The sequence below is a fragment of the Talaromyces proteolyticus genome (assembly GCF_021365285.1).
Source record: "Talaromyces proteolyticus strain PMI_201 chromosome Unknown BGW36scaffold_14, whole genome shotgun sequence".
In the NCBI taxonomy this organism is placed as follows: Eukaryota; Fungi; Ascomycota; class Eurotiomycetes; order Eurotiales; family Trichocomaceae; genus Talaromyces; species Talaromyces proteolyticus.
This window is the reverse complement of record NW_025764290.1, coordinates 1,490,282-1,504,093: the sequence shown is the minus strand read 5'-3', so window position 1 is coordinate 1,504,093 and position 13,812 is coordinate 1,490,282. Positions and strand designations below refer to the sequence as shown.

At 45.0% G+C, this 13,812-nt stretch overlaps 4 protein-coding genes across 4 annotated transcripts; all 4 read right to left on the bottom strand.

The window, feature by feature from the left end:
- Positions 1 to 1,634: 1,634 nt before the first annotated feature.
- BGW36DRAFT_420679 (uncharacterized protein) lies at positions 1,635 to 2,735 on the bottom strand (the record flags this gene model as incomplete). Its single annotated transcript, XM_046219515.1, has 8 exons — positions 1,635 to 1,932; positions 1,975 to 2,037; positions 2,070 to 2,199; positions 2,220 to 2,292; positions 2,323 to 2,354; positions 2,382 to 2,449; positions 2,482 to 2,592; positions 2,652 to 2,735. The coding sequence occupies 8 exons, from the start codon at positions 2,733 to 2,735 to the stop codon at positions 1,807 to 1,809; spliced, it is 687 nt and encodes a 228-aa protein (XP_046066616.1). The 3' UTR covers positions 1,635 to 1,806.
- Positions 2,736 to 5,585: 2,850 nt separating this feature from the next.
- BGW36DRAFT_307176 (major facilitator superfamily domain-containing protein) lies at positions 5,586 to 7,149 on the bottom strand (the record flags this gene model as incomplete). The annotated part of the gene is made up of 2 exons (XM_046212219.1): positions 5,586 to 6,770; positions 6,823 to 7,149. The coding sequence occupies 2 exons, from the start codon at positions 7,147 to 7,149 to the stop codon at positions 5,586 to 5,588; spliced, it is 1,512 nt and encodes a 503-aa protein (XP_046066615.1).
- A 710-nt stretch (positions 7,150 to 7,859) lies between these two features.
- On the bottom strand, positions 7,860 to 8,845 carry BGW36DRAFT_401684 (uncharacterized protein; the record flags this gene model as incomplete). The annotated part of the gene is made up of 6 exons (XM_046218773.1): positions 7,860 to 8,030; positions 8,113 to 8,304; positions 8,341 to 8,598; positions 8,662 to 8,712; positions 8,734 to 8,771; positions 8,836 to 8,845. The coding sequence occupies 6 exons, from the start codon at positions 8,843 to 8,845 to the stop codon at positions 7,860 to 7,862; spliced, it is 720 nt and encodes a 239-aa protein (XP_046066614.1).
- Positions 8,846 to 11,635: 2,790 nt separating this feature from the next.
- On the bottom strand, positions 11,636 to 12,679 carry BGW36DRAFT_433278 (endonuclease/exonuclease/phosphatase family protein; the record flags this gene model as incomplete). Its single annotated transcript, XM_046221250.1, has 1 exon — positions 11,636 to 12,679. One exon carries the CDS (start codon positions 12,677 to 12,679, stop codon positions 11,636 to 11,638), a length of 1,044 nt encoding a protein of 347 aa, XP_046066613.1.
- Between the last annotated feature and the right edge of the window lie 1,133 nt (positions 12,680 to 13,812).

The following is a 13,812-nucleotide window of genomic DNA, read 5'->3' as shown; positions in this document are numbered from 1 at the left end:
TACGACATTACCTCACCGGCTACTGCCTGAGCAGTCAGGTATCAGACCAGACATCAAGCCGGACCGCCCCAGTATGTAGCCCGCCTACCGTGTTATTTTAGGTATATCTATCTATATAACCAGGTATATATCTACATCCTACGCTATTCAATGCGCCACTGACCCTTGAAACGCCTTTAGGAACGCCCTTAGGTAGCCGAGGTAGGCATGCATAGGCATATATTATGTGTATTTCTACTTAATGCCTACTCAATACCCTACTCAGTGCACTATTGACTCTCAAATACTTAAGAACGCTCTTAAAAATATATTCTGTTAATATATTTCATGATAAAATATTTTTTTGGATTAGCAACTACGAGGCATATATGACTTTTAAGGAGATGTTATAGATTCAAAACGTTGCGATAACGTTGTATAATAGTTGCCAGCGGTTGCAGAGTGGTATCCAAGACCCAAAAATTTCCCATATTGTAAACTCGGTCGCTGGAACTTCAATGTATCAAGGATATGCAACGATTCTGATGGTGGTCAAGTATACATACCGTTAGATCAATGGTTGTGTCAATTTTTCCCGGTGGCTCAAGGTATCATACCTATTCAGTATAGAGGAACTGACTGTATTGGATGTTTGGTTAATTATAAACATCTATCTCCCCTACTCGAAATTGTATACTCACCTAGGGCACTTCCGAAGCACATCATCTAGATAGTGAGTCGTGGCACATAAAAGATTAAAACTGAAGCGGCCTTCTGTTTCATTTCGTTTCAATGATTTTGATGGTTCTAATAGCCGGGAGTAGATGATGTTTTTATGACTCTTCCCGACTACTGGTGACTACCTACTAATGTGAATGCTGGAAAGTAGCCTAATACTCGTTTTCTACGACCTTTTCTGCTCAGGTGCTCCACCGCCGCAGCCCATGAGTTGGCACCCCTTAAGACACCAGTGAGTGCTTGTCGCCCTGGCGGTATCCTCATCCATACCTTCAAGTATTCCATTGTCTCCACCATTATCGCTGCCAGACTTACGTTCTTAGTTCTGTTAATGGCATAGAACGATACGTATTTTGACTAAATGAATTACCGCTATTCGTTGTTACGATGAGGACTCCAGTATAAGTGCATTATTACATTTAATATGCCGTGGTAGACAATGACCCCATGCCATTGTTGCATATATATGGCAGATGAATAGCCAAAAAGAAAACCTAATCTCTTTGCAAAGAGGACGCAAGCAAGGGACATAAATGAATGATAGAGATTCTGAGATCAATAACAACAGTATAAGAAGACCACTGGAACGAATGGGCAAGATAACTTCTAGAAGAAGAGAGGGAAAATCGGAAAGTAGGCTTGAGAGCGTAATAAAAATACACTAAAAGGTGTATCTAGGTACGACTGTCAAAATAAGTACCCACACAGCTTTAAGTTGGCCATAGATCATCGTTTCGCGGCCCGCATCACACCACCCCATAGAGAGCCTGGACTCAGCCAGTCTGGGTGTAAGTCCAGTATGTAATTGAATATTTCCTCGGTTGTTGTGAGTTGCTCTATGACGCGTTCAAAATATTCCATATATATTTTGGTCTCTGCCATTGGAGAAGGTGTGGTTTTGGCTCTTGCCAATGAAACAGGGAACGCAGTCGCAGGCCAAACCTGCAGTTCCCGGATATGTCAGTTATCAGCCTATGGCCTCAAACTTTCCTAAATATTCATAACAGCTTTCTGCTGCAGCTCTGGTGGAACACCATTGCTGCTTCCTACAAGCACCCGAAAAGAAGGGAGATTCGATGACATTTCAAACTAGTCAAGAAGATTTTCTTGAGGCAATTCAATCTGAGCCGCGATGTTTTCTTCAAAATACTCCCCCCTGTAAATATCAAAATAGCTAGCAGCATCCAGAAGTATCATTCGTTTCAGTTCCCGGGTCTCGCCAAACGCTTATAGCCGAAACGATGCTTGCGCTAGAACATCATTTCCTAGAATCACCATGAGTAGTGCACTCGGCGAGACGGGTTGAATCATTACTTGCCCCTCAAATTCTAGTATGCAGATTTGCCCGTGACCCGATTTTCCCATCGACCCCCACATTCGTATATCCTGTTGAAGGATTCATAGGCATGAAGGTAAGGAAAGAGAATGGGTGCGCGGCCTAATTTTGCTTTTTCTGGACTACTAGCAATACACTGCATCGTTCTTCGTTCTCAGCCAGCCACAATACCACATAATTGTTGACAATGGCAGGAATTCGGTCTATCCATGCAAATGAACACGACTCCCCAGACACTGCTGGCATCTAAACCACAATAGCTTTGATACGCTTGTCTACAGCGGCAGCATAAGTAGTATTACTACTCGAGAAGCTTGTATCTCAGTACACAGTTCGCTCTGGATCCACACGTGGAAGGGCGACGACACAGTTGAATAAATCATAGACATTATTTTGCTGGAGTCTAGGATTCGATTTATGGCGAGGACCCTGTCACTATCACCCCAGCTCCGGTTGTCGTACAGGAAAATCTCAAAACCAGCTTCATAGAATATGACGGCAAAATGAGGGAGCAAGAAAAGGCGAATTCTGGAAAGTTGCTGTTATCAAGCTGGGTTGGGAGTTAAAGTGACCAGTCACTTACACCCTATGTCATTACAATACAATATCTTTTGACGCTGGTTAGGTAATACCAGACGTGCAATGTTATCCCATCGTAAGCACGAAATATGTTGTTTATCATAGGCACACGAAAATAAATGTAGACATCCAAAAAGCAGCTAAGGCATCAATGAGAGTGTTTCTGGGTTTATGCAGTAAACAGTCCCTTACCTGAATCATCGATATGATTGAATAGCCAACTAAAGTAAGTACATGTAACTAGTCCTCCACTTCTATAGACTTGGTCGATAAGTTGTGAGATGTGATAGAAATATGTATGAGTAACCCAAGCTACCAAGCCCGCCGGCAAAACTAAATGTCTAGTTTGTGAGTTTGCAATAAGTTAGTGAAGGTATGATATCATTGGGACGGGACTGACTGTAATAACAACTCATTAACCTAAATCTCAAGAGACTTAGCTAACATCTCGATTGCCTAAATAGGGTTGGCTTGGATCGATATTGATTGGCAAGCCCAAAGACAGGTAAAGCCAGAACCAACACCATTAATCAAACAGAGGTTTCGTCTTTCCTGCTTCTAGTAGCATTTGGCATAATAGAATATTAAAAACAACATATTCTCGGCATTTGTTTACTTGAGGAGGCGATTTAAGGATGTCTGTGCAGAGTGGAATGACACAGACCGAATTGAGCTACATATGGGCACTCGGGCAGCTTCCAATGTTAAAAAGATTAAGAATTTTCCCAACATATCAATTGATCAACCCTCAGACAATTATCAGGAACTTTAACCATAGGTATTGTGAGAAATAACGACGTTCATTTTGACCTGCTCGTGTTCCTGAATGACCGGTGACATGAGAGAATAATATGAGGTACTCTGGGCATTTATGTCTACATATACTATGGAGGACTCTCATTGATCTACGGAGCACAGGCTAATGAAGAATGCAGATCTCGTTGAGGCTCGGGATACAACCTCAGCTGATTGAACCTCCCATTGACATTCGGTATTAGGGCTGGTTGGAAACATCGGGGGGCAACTGATAGTTCCCCGAGAGGGCTTCCCTCAAATGGGAGCGGGAGACGGAAAAGAGTACAATCACAAAGGTTGTACCATATTGTCACAAGGAACTTTGCAATATTATATAATGGGTGCATCTTCTAGATGCTCAATATCGTCGATGTGGCTCGGCTCATCTTCACGGACGAGGCCTGTAAGAATAGACCATTTAGAAATAGTGTGTACTCATAGTAACTTAGAACCGACAAATTTTAATCGTGCTGTGGCTATATCAGTTACCACGACAAGAGATGGTTCTTATACGTCCCAAGACATGGCTGAGGCCTTGCATCACCTCTCCTTAACCTTCAACCTCGTCAACATGAAGATATCTAGCGAAGAGGCATTGCGTGACGACACTATGGCTGTGGTCATTTTTGTAATCTGTTTTGACCAAATTCAAAACAACATGATCAAGGTATGATACATTTCAAGGGTCTGCTGATCATAGTAGATTTATGGGGTGGGATAGCTCTAGTCGTTGCTCGCGAACTTTCGCTTGCCTAGAAATTTCTCAGATAAGCTAGTCACACCAGTTGGATATTCAGTTAAGCGAATCAGGCTAATTAAATAATGGCGCTGATATAGAATTTTCCCTACACTTTAGCTTGGCTACCAAGTTCAAAGCTACGGTAGTCCCTGGTAGAAGTTTCCTAGCCTAGTTTCGCAACACGTCCAAGAGCGACCTCGAGAACCCGATTCAGCCCTCCTGGAGACCAGCAGGCTCAAGATCAAATCCATCCTGGAAGATATTACGGTATTAAGTATCATCTAATCGAGATAGACACATTTAAGGAATTAGGTCGTGCCGGGTCTGTGGAGGATATATTGCACCTCGAATTGGCCTTCTTCTAAATTACGTCCAGGAGGGGAACGGGCAAAGTTCATTTGCACTTCCCTCTGCTATTAAAGCGTGCTTCCTCCATATTACTTAACGCAGTCGTCAGCAAGGATGGCCTTCTAGAACTGCTTCTGTGGGCACTGTTTCTCGGTCAAGCATCGGTGCACCAGCAGTCTAATGAATCGTGGTTGGTTCCTAAGGTTAGTCATGTCACATTGGCGTCGGGCCTGGAAACGTGGGCCGACGTATACGTAAGGCTAAGTAGGCTTCAATTGGTAATTTTTACTTCACTCAAAACAAGCTGCAGCACTGTATGAGGAGGTGCACATAGATGATGTTTAAAAGACTTCCTTCTCAATCAACCATTGAGGCATACTATAATTCCCTGTGGATGAATTCACCCACCGATGCCCGGTCGAAACGAAAATCATCCACATTGGCTGATATTCTTCTGGCGGTTTGTATGCAATATCGATCACCTTTCTGTCTTCTAATGGGGAACAAAATGGAGATGAGGAAGTGTCTGCCAACTACGATGCAACCATGGCAGGGCATATATTCTACAGTAGATGCCAAGAGTGCTTAGCTGACGAGATAGAGAATCCGACTATCATGACTTTGCAGATTTATATCTTCTCAGTTATTTACCTCTACAATGCGTCGTTCATCAAGTCGGCTCAAATCACCCTTGCAGTCCAGACTGGAAGCCACGTGATGATTTCTCCTCAGTAATATTCTATATCTTGACGGTGCTACAAGAAGTTTTAGAGGCGATCGACAGTCTCTACAACCAATGTATGTAGCAATATCAGCAGTCAAGCGGTCATGAAATTGTATCTTAGTATTCCAATTCATTATCTATCAAAGAAGAGCAAAGGTTATATGGGTATAAGACAATAAGCAATCGTATAATAACATCTGCCTTAACACCAAGAAAGAATCATTTGAAGATTTTTGAGATCTCCGAGCTAATCGAAAAGACAATGGCCCGGGGGGATGAATAAGTCTCTTAGGATGATATTCCTTGTCTACCTTCTAGAATACATAACTCAAAAGAGGCTTAATTGGTTACTTCGCAGTCATGGTGGACCAGCTCCGAATACGGGCACCATAGTAATAAAACACTATAGGTGCTGGGACGAAGACGATACAAAGAAATGCGAGAAGAGATGTTGCCCATGGAACACCGAGATTATGATACATTGGAGTAGCAAACAACGGGAACCCGGCACCAGCAAGAGACCGCAAGAAGGTATTTCCTGCAATGGCACTGTTCGAGGAAGGTCCATAGCAGTCAATTAAGTAATTGAGCCCTTGCCAGAATCCGATGAAGATGCCCATGCCAACAGGCGCAGCAGCTATGACCTGGGGTACCCACAGGATGTGAGGATTATCAGTCCAAGCAAACCAGAATAAACCGATGGGGAGAACGATAGCGCCGAGGACCATGGGTGGTAGGCGTTCCTCGGGGACAAATTTGTTGCCATTTTCTCGATATTTTCTCACAAAGCGAGTTTTCGTTGAATAAACCATTATAACGGATCCCATAATGACGCCGATAATAATGGATAGGAAGGGCAGACCGCTGACCCCTTCATTCCACCCACGATTCTCCTGGAAGATAATGGGAAAGGCCTCGAAAAATAGATAGAGAATACCATAGATGAAGGACATGTATAGTGTCATGAGGAGGAGGATTGGCTCCTGGTAAAGCATTGTCAATGGCCGCGCTAGATAGACAGTGACAATGGACCATGGATCTACGCGGTGTTCATCTGCCTTGGCGTGAAGTGCCCAATTCTTCGTCTGATAACGGAGATTCTTAGCGCGATGTTGCAGAATGGCCGATGGTGAGGTTTCTGGAATGGTGAAAAAGCCGATGATACTAAAGAACACAGACATTATGAGTGTAATCCAAAGTGTCCGTCGCCAGCCAAGGTGCGAATCGACAATAAAGCCGCCGACAATAGGTGCACCCACGGGGCCGATAAAAGTGCCTCCAGCGAAGATGCAGATGGCCATTGTCCGGTCTACCGGATTCCAGATATCGGCCAACCCCCCGCCAACAACTGCCAGTGGTGCTGCCCCAAAGCAGCCCCCTATAAATCGACAGATCACAATTGTTTGTACGTTACTGGCGACAGCAACAGGTATCTGAAAGACGACAAAGCCGATTATTCCGGTAAATAGAGGTATCCTCCGGCCGAATATTTCTGATAGTGGGCCCCAAAATATTGGCCCGAAGGAGAATCCCTATATCGTTAGTCAGTAATATGTGCTTTTACTTGTACCATATAATTCCTACTAGGACAAACACGGAAGTCCCCAGGATCATAACCTCCTGAGATACATTAGACTCGGAAGCCGTGGCAGCGGTCGCTGTGCTAAAAATACTGGAGGAGAAAGTAGCACAAAATGCCACCAAACCCATGTTGGTTGTGATCATCCATTTCCGCAATGCGCTCCAGTTTTGAGGGTTTTCCGGATCGTCGGGGCCATTCCAGTCCACCAGAGTCGAGTCTTTCTCTTCTTTAGCAACTGGTATCGTGTTATGGTCCTCGCCATTTGAAATACGGTTGCGTCCTTGATTGTCATCGAGCCGCCCACCCTCAATGTCCCCCTCAGCCTGCATACTCTACAACTAACGGCTGCAATTTGCGAGACTAGTAGTATTCGAAGCAGGTACAGTATGCTGGCTAATCCAATGCCTGGCGGATCAAGACCGTAACACAAGTTGAATTGGCAATTTATAAAGCAAAGCAAAAACGGAAATGAAGCATCCATGCCAGTATTTACAGACCGAGTTGTTGCCTTAAGCTTGTTTGATAATACCAAGATGAAGGGCCGCCTTGGTGCCCGCTTGTTCGTTTGCAACGCCTGCCAATGGCCAATTGTGATGAGAGTGGGCTGATCTGCCACTGGCTTGCCGGTAACGCGGCCCCCCCTTCCTGTTGACATAATAAACCAGGGTCCAAAATTCCTCATTAATAATACATTGGCATGCCGTTTAAAGCGGCGGCAGAGGCTGGAAAGGGAAATCTGCGTTGTATCCGGACGTTCCATTGTGACAAATCGACCGATGGAGCCCGGAACTAAAGGAGTGCCTATTCCCTACTAGTAACTATACCGAGTCATGTGCAGTCAAAATATCACCCAAAAATTGATTTACCTGACTAAGTGCCTCCCCTGCAGCCAACTTCCACGGAATTTGTATTGCTTGGAGCTTCCTATATAGAGCTAGTTTTACGAAATATGCCTTAACCTTCAACCATCCGTATTCCACGTATAGTAAGACTACATATATTTTGCGCCGTCCATAAATCCCTAGCCTTCCGGCAGGTTTTAGGAAGAATAGTTGTCCTTCGGTCGAGGAAATAATCCCAATGCCGCCTCGAACTCCATCTCTTTCCGCACTTTGTCAGAGAGTGGATAAGCTTCCAACGAGGTGGAGAAATATTTGATGGCCTCTGTTGGTGCATTTGGGAAATCTGTTCCAAATAACACATGACCTGGCTTAGCAAATCAAGAGAGCTTTCAGGGTGATAGGATTAGACGAAATGGCAGTATCAAAATAGAACTGTCTCGCCTGTTCTACAATTTCATCGCGGCTTAGACTCAAGGACCGAGGCATAAGTGGTAGCATGCTTGCGGTGCGATAGATAGGACACGGCAAGCTGCCACCAGCATGAGATAGAATAATCTTGCACTGTTGGAAATCGCGAAGAATACCTTGAGTAATAAGATCCATGGCGGCCCGTCCCGTCTCCTGCGGATAGTCATACATTGGCTGGGGCATCCATTTATTTACCTGCTATGTATCGACGGGATGAGCTGGATGCACAAAGACAACCGCTTGTCGTTCGTTTAGTTCGGCCCAAACAGATCGGAATGAAGCATGACCAAGGTAATGATGGCTGGCGCCGTAACGTGTGAAAAGAGTCACACCGTCTGCCTGTAAAACATCAAATGCGTATGAATTCTCATCCAGGGCTAATTTGGTGTCAAGAAGCGATGGCACTGAGGCGAAAAATCTATATCGTGACTTATTATTGTCACGAATGGCCGCACCATATTGATTGCACTGACGAATCAGTGTTGCTGTTCGAACAGGTTCTTTTTCGATTCATGGGCCAGGAGCCGTGACCGACAAAATGGTAGCCTTGATCCCGATGAGATGGGCCACCTCTCGATCCAGCTCGCTAGTCTACCGAGGTACGTACAACCCTGATGGGTCACCTCCAGCCCTCGTGAGAGCTAGTTTGTGTTCTCAGTGTTAAAGAATGGAGTTCTCGGGCTGTATAAGACATTTTAGACTCACCTTCGGTCATAACGGGAGGATAATAGTGATGATGGACATCGATATAGCGGCGTACGTTTCCGAAATTCTAAAAAATTTAAGAGCCGTGTTGAATATATTTTAACTGTTCAAGGCTAGCCTATTGATCATAAAATAAGTATACCACTTCGTAATCAACGCGACGGAGACTGTCCTATTGTTGATGGGCTGCCTATTCAAGCGTACTTATATTCTGCGAGAAGGATGAATGAGGACTGCCATGTTCCGAAAATCAGCCCCTACCCTACAGTTTACACGAAATTAATCTATAATTAATTAATTTTTGTCCCTTTTACGCTAATTTCCGCTACTTTGCCCCGGACATAACATTTGAAGTCAAGATGTCTCGTTATCTGGCACTTAGTTCATTTTTGCACAGAGGGTCCCACATGAGAATAATAAAGACTTTCCTAGGAGCGTTAGGTAGCAAATTTTCTAGTTTTACTCACTTGTTGATCGAAATTTTGGTGCGCCGAGAAATCTAGATGGAGGCATTCCAATTCTGGAAGTCCGATTCATGCTTCCCATTTTGGTGTGGCCAGTGTTTATTGCCATCTACCAAATAGTCGCCTATGCCACGGTTAAATTCTTACAGGTGAGGCAATATTTCTACCAATTATCACTGGGGAGCTATATGTAAGTCCTCGACAAAGGTAGAGCAGACAGAAAGAGGTTCAATCGGACGTAGGAATCCCGGAGTATTCCATTGGGTGGCCTGACTGACGACTTTTGACTCCCAAAACGTCTTCAATGATACATGTATCTCACATGCTCGAAGACTTCACATGAACGCCCTGCTAATCAGGGATATTATCATGAGAGATTTTGTAGCAGCACTTATAAGTATTTCTCATTTGAAAACCGTCTGCAGTACCAACATGCAACTTCAAATGCTATCGACAAACCCTCTTAGGTTTGAAGAATTAATAGACAACTTTACTTATTGGAAAAACGCAACTCCGTGATTTCAAAGATTCTAGGGTTTTATATAAAATGAGTAATGTAAAATTCACATTGAGTACGCTTGAGAACTCTTCAAGTATTTTCTGCATACAGTTGCTATCTATCACCAAATTCATCATCGAAAATGTAATCTCGTCTAAATTATATGTAATTACGAACCGTGTTTCGATAGCTTCAACTGCCACCGCATTAGCGCAGGCCTCGTTACACGGTTTGAGCAGAGTAATTGCAAGTGAACATCCAGATATCCTTGGGAGTTTGATGGACATCGAGGACAGAGAGTTCCCCATAGCTACGATTAAATATATTCGAGACCCGAATATTATCCGAATTGAGGATGGAATTGCCCGGACTGCTCGTCTTCGAACCCTTCCTCGAGACCGTCTTTTACCCACTCAGCAATCCCAGAATAACCTTTTAGCCCGATTTGATTGCACGTATGTTATTACTGATGGACTTGGGGCTTTGAGAAACTGGCTGTTGCGGACTTCTTGGTGGAGAAAGGAGCTCGTCGTCTGGTCTTGATTTCTCGTGGGGGCCTTCCACCACGAACGGGGTGGGTAAATGCCAAGGGAGAGTTGAAGAACAAACTTCTTAGACTGATTAAACTCGAGAAGCAAGGTGCTTTTGTTCACGTTCTCCCTTTAGATATCAGCCACGGAGATGCAGTCAAGAATCTGTAAGCTGCACTTATCAATCTAGCCCTTCCCCTGTCCGAGGAGTGATTCATGCTGCTGGAGTGTTGGAGAATGAACTCGTACTGGAGAGCGCCGAGTCCGCGTTCTCTAGGGTGTTTGCTTCCAAGTTAAAGGGGGGGGGTTGGCACTTCACGAAGCCTTCCCTTCAGGCTCTTGTGGACTTTTTCGTGTTGTTCTCTTCTTGCGGTCAGCTCTTTGGCTTCCCAGGGCAAGGCTCTTACGGAAGCGGCAACGCCTTTCTCGATGCGTTGGCTCAAAATCGCCGCCAACAAAGTGATAACGCAGTGTCTTTCCAGTGGACATTGTGGCGGGGTATGGGTATGGGTGCCAGCACTGACTTTATCACGCCGAATTAGAAAACAGAGGCATCACAGACGTGACTCATGACGAAGTATTTGGTGCCTGGCTACACTTAGCAAAGTATGACATCGACCATGGTGTAGTTCTTCGCCGAGCTTTCGATGAAGGCGAACCGCTACCAGTAGCTATCTTGGATGGTATCGCGGTACGCCGCACCGCTGCGGTGGAGGGAGCACCAGCCAACCCGGAAGGTAGCAATGATAGGCCAACCTCAGGGCCGGAATTAAAGGCATATCTCGATCGCAAAATCAGAGAATTGTGGCCTAGGTACTGCAATGCGACACCGACGATGTTGATTCGAAAGCAGCTCTTGCCGACTTAGGTGTTGACTCGGTCATGACAGTTAGCCTACGCCGTCAGTTCCAGCAAACCCTGAAATCAAAGTGCCCCCTACTCTGACCTGGAGTCACCCTACGGTCGAGCACCTTGGCAAATGGTTTTCTGAAAAATTGGCAGGTTGAGATGCAATGAACTTACTTATATCCGGTGCCGGTGTATGCACCCTTCAATGTTTTATTCTATAAAGAATGATAGTCGAAACGCGTCTTTTAGATTTAATGTGTTCATTCGAATACAAATCATATGAACCCAGCAAATAGCAAGATACGTGCAAGGCAACCTAAGGTATACTGCATGAATAGATATCTGGCACACGCTGTAGCTCCAGCCTGGAACGTGCATTGTTTTTTATGCACAGTCGTAGTCTAGAGCCCTCCTCTTTCTTCAAAAAGGCACGCATAATTTTGTTTTTGAAGCGCTTGTCACAGATGAATGTCGTTTGAGATGTGAAAAGCAACCTTTATTCCTAGGTGGTCCGTAATCCAGGCCTTCTCAAATCCAAGTGAAAGCAGTTGATTTCTCTGGTCCTTTTCTTTCTCTGGAATCTCTACATTGGCGCCGAATCTCTCGAAACCCAACAACTTCAAGCCTCCACCACAATAGTATGCCTTGTCCATCCGCGAACATCCAAAGCGTTCTCGTAGTACTTTCAGCGCCTGCTGTCCCCATGTGTATCCCTCATCGCTCTTTTCGAGACCGCCGAGCTCGAGGTAGGCGTCTTTCAGTCTATTCTCTGAGTGCAGTGATAAGTCGGCCGGCTGGATGGCGTTGAAGTCACCTGTGACTACCGCGCCCATGACGCCGTCTGGGTGCATATACGAGGCAATTACTTTCATTTGGGCCGGTCGGAGTTGTGGCTCGAGAGCTAGTGACTCGAGATGGGTGTTGCAAAATCTAAGGATCCTGCCGTGGTCCTTAGAGATAGTCGGTGGTGCGACGTCGACAAACAACGCATCCCGCTCCATACGAGTTTTAGAGTAATGAACGCGGAAACATGAAGATATATCCAATCGATGATCGATCAGTGTAGTTGTGCCGTACGCCCCAGACGCCCAGGCCGATGTATCGATATCGGTTATGTAGAAATTTTCTCTGATCCACTGTTTCTGGCCGATAGTGACGAGGTCAGACGGAACGCATTCCTGCAGGTTAAGTATGATAGCTGCGTTTGGATCCGATAGCGTATGGGTCGTGAGTTCCTGTAGATGGGCTAATGCAGTATCCATCCTTGTTTCAGGAAATGGCAACATGAAATCAATATTCCAACTGTACAAGACTACCATGGTAATACTAGTAGAATGCGTCTGAGGGCCGCTGCGTGATGTTGTTGGCTGCCATTGTCCCGTTTCTTCGACCCAAGAATAGTAGGGCTGAGGCCATGGTTCGTCGTCTTTCCATGGAACCGAGTGCGGCGGTTTCTTTAGGGCGTCAGCCTGGTGGATGGCCTTCCGGACTAGCTCGTCCATATTCGGCGGTATTCTGACGTTGGGTATATGATCAGTGTTAGAAATTTAATGCTGAGGTCAAAGTGTAATCTTGTATGGAACGGAAGGAAGTACCCCGCTTATCGGTTCCTGCGGATCCTCGGTGGTTCGTTGAACCGAGCGCGCGCCGAGAATTAATGAAATAAGCCGTCAGATGAGTGAAAAGTGAAGCAATTGAAAAAGTCTATTTACCCTGAAAGACTGGCCATTTCCCCCTGTTATCATTGCCGGTGCCTATGAATATTCAAAAATGGACACTTCGACAACACTCGGCATCTATGGGCCCTGCACTTGAACAGCCTCCCTGACGATATTCTCGAAAAATTTCGTTTGGCCTTAGTCCCTCCTCGTTTCAGTCTTGATGAGATGGTTGATACAGGATTTAGCCACTATAAAGCCAGAACGATTCATCACCAGATACTCTCAATCAATGGCCATTAGTCCCTAAGGGGTCCCATGTTGTCACCCGTCAACACCTCTTTCCTTATCCACAGCGCAGATAATAATATGCTGATAGGCCAGCGGATCTATTAGGGGGGATTGCTAAGACCAATGAGTAAATTAATTTTCTGTCTGAGTGGGTTATAAAATTCAAAAAGGAATAGCTTTGTCGATATATATACTCACATCTACGGCCCTGTCATGTATCCATTTGGCCTACCGACCCATGTATCGTTATCCATTATCTCAATTGTTATTGTAGTGTGTGTTATTCAGATGGGGCTCTTGGCAACATGTAGCCCTCTAATTGACCGCTGGCGACTCTGGAAGGAGCCTGATGGAGATCCATAATAGAGTTCTAATACGTCAATCAATCACTCCATATATCTAATAATGAAATATATCTACTAAGTATTGAGTATATATGTAGTATCCATTTACACAAATAGTTTTTGAAACTTCCAGGCTCGAAGGGATCGCCAAGCACAAACTATATCGTCGCCCAGAGACAGAGTATGATCGAGGTTGAACAGCTCTGGCCGCATCTCACCCACTTGCAGTACCTGGCTAACATGGCTTAAGTCGTATTCACTTCGCTTGACTCTGGCTTCGAAGGCAGGATCCAAGGAAGTATGGACAGGTCTAACCATTGTTGCTGGAATCAATACCATAGC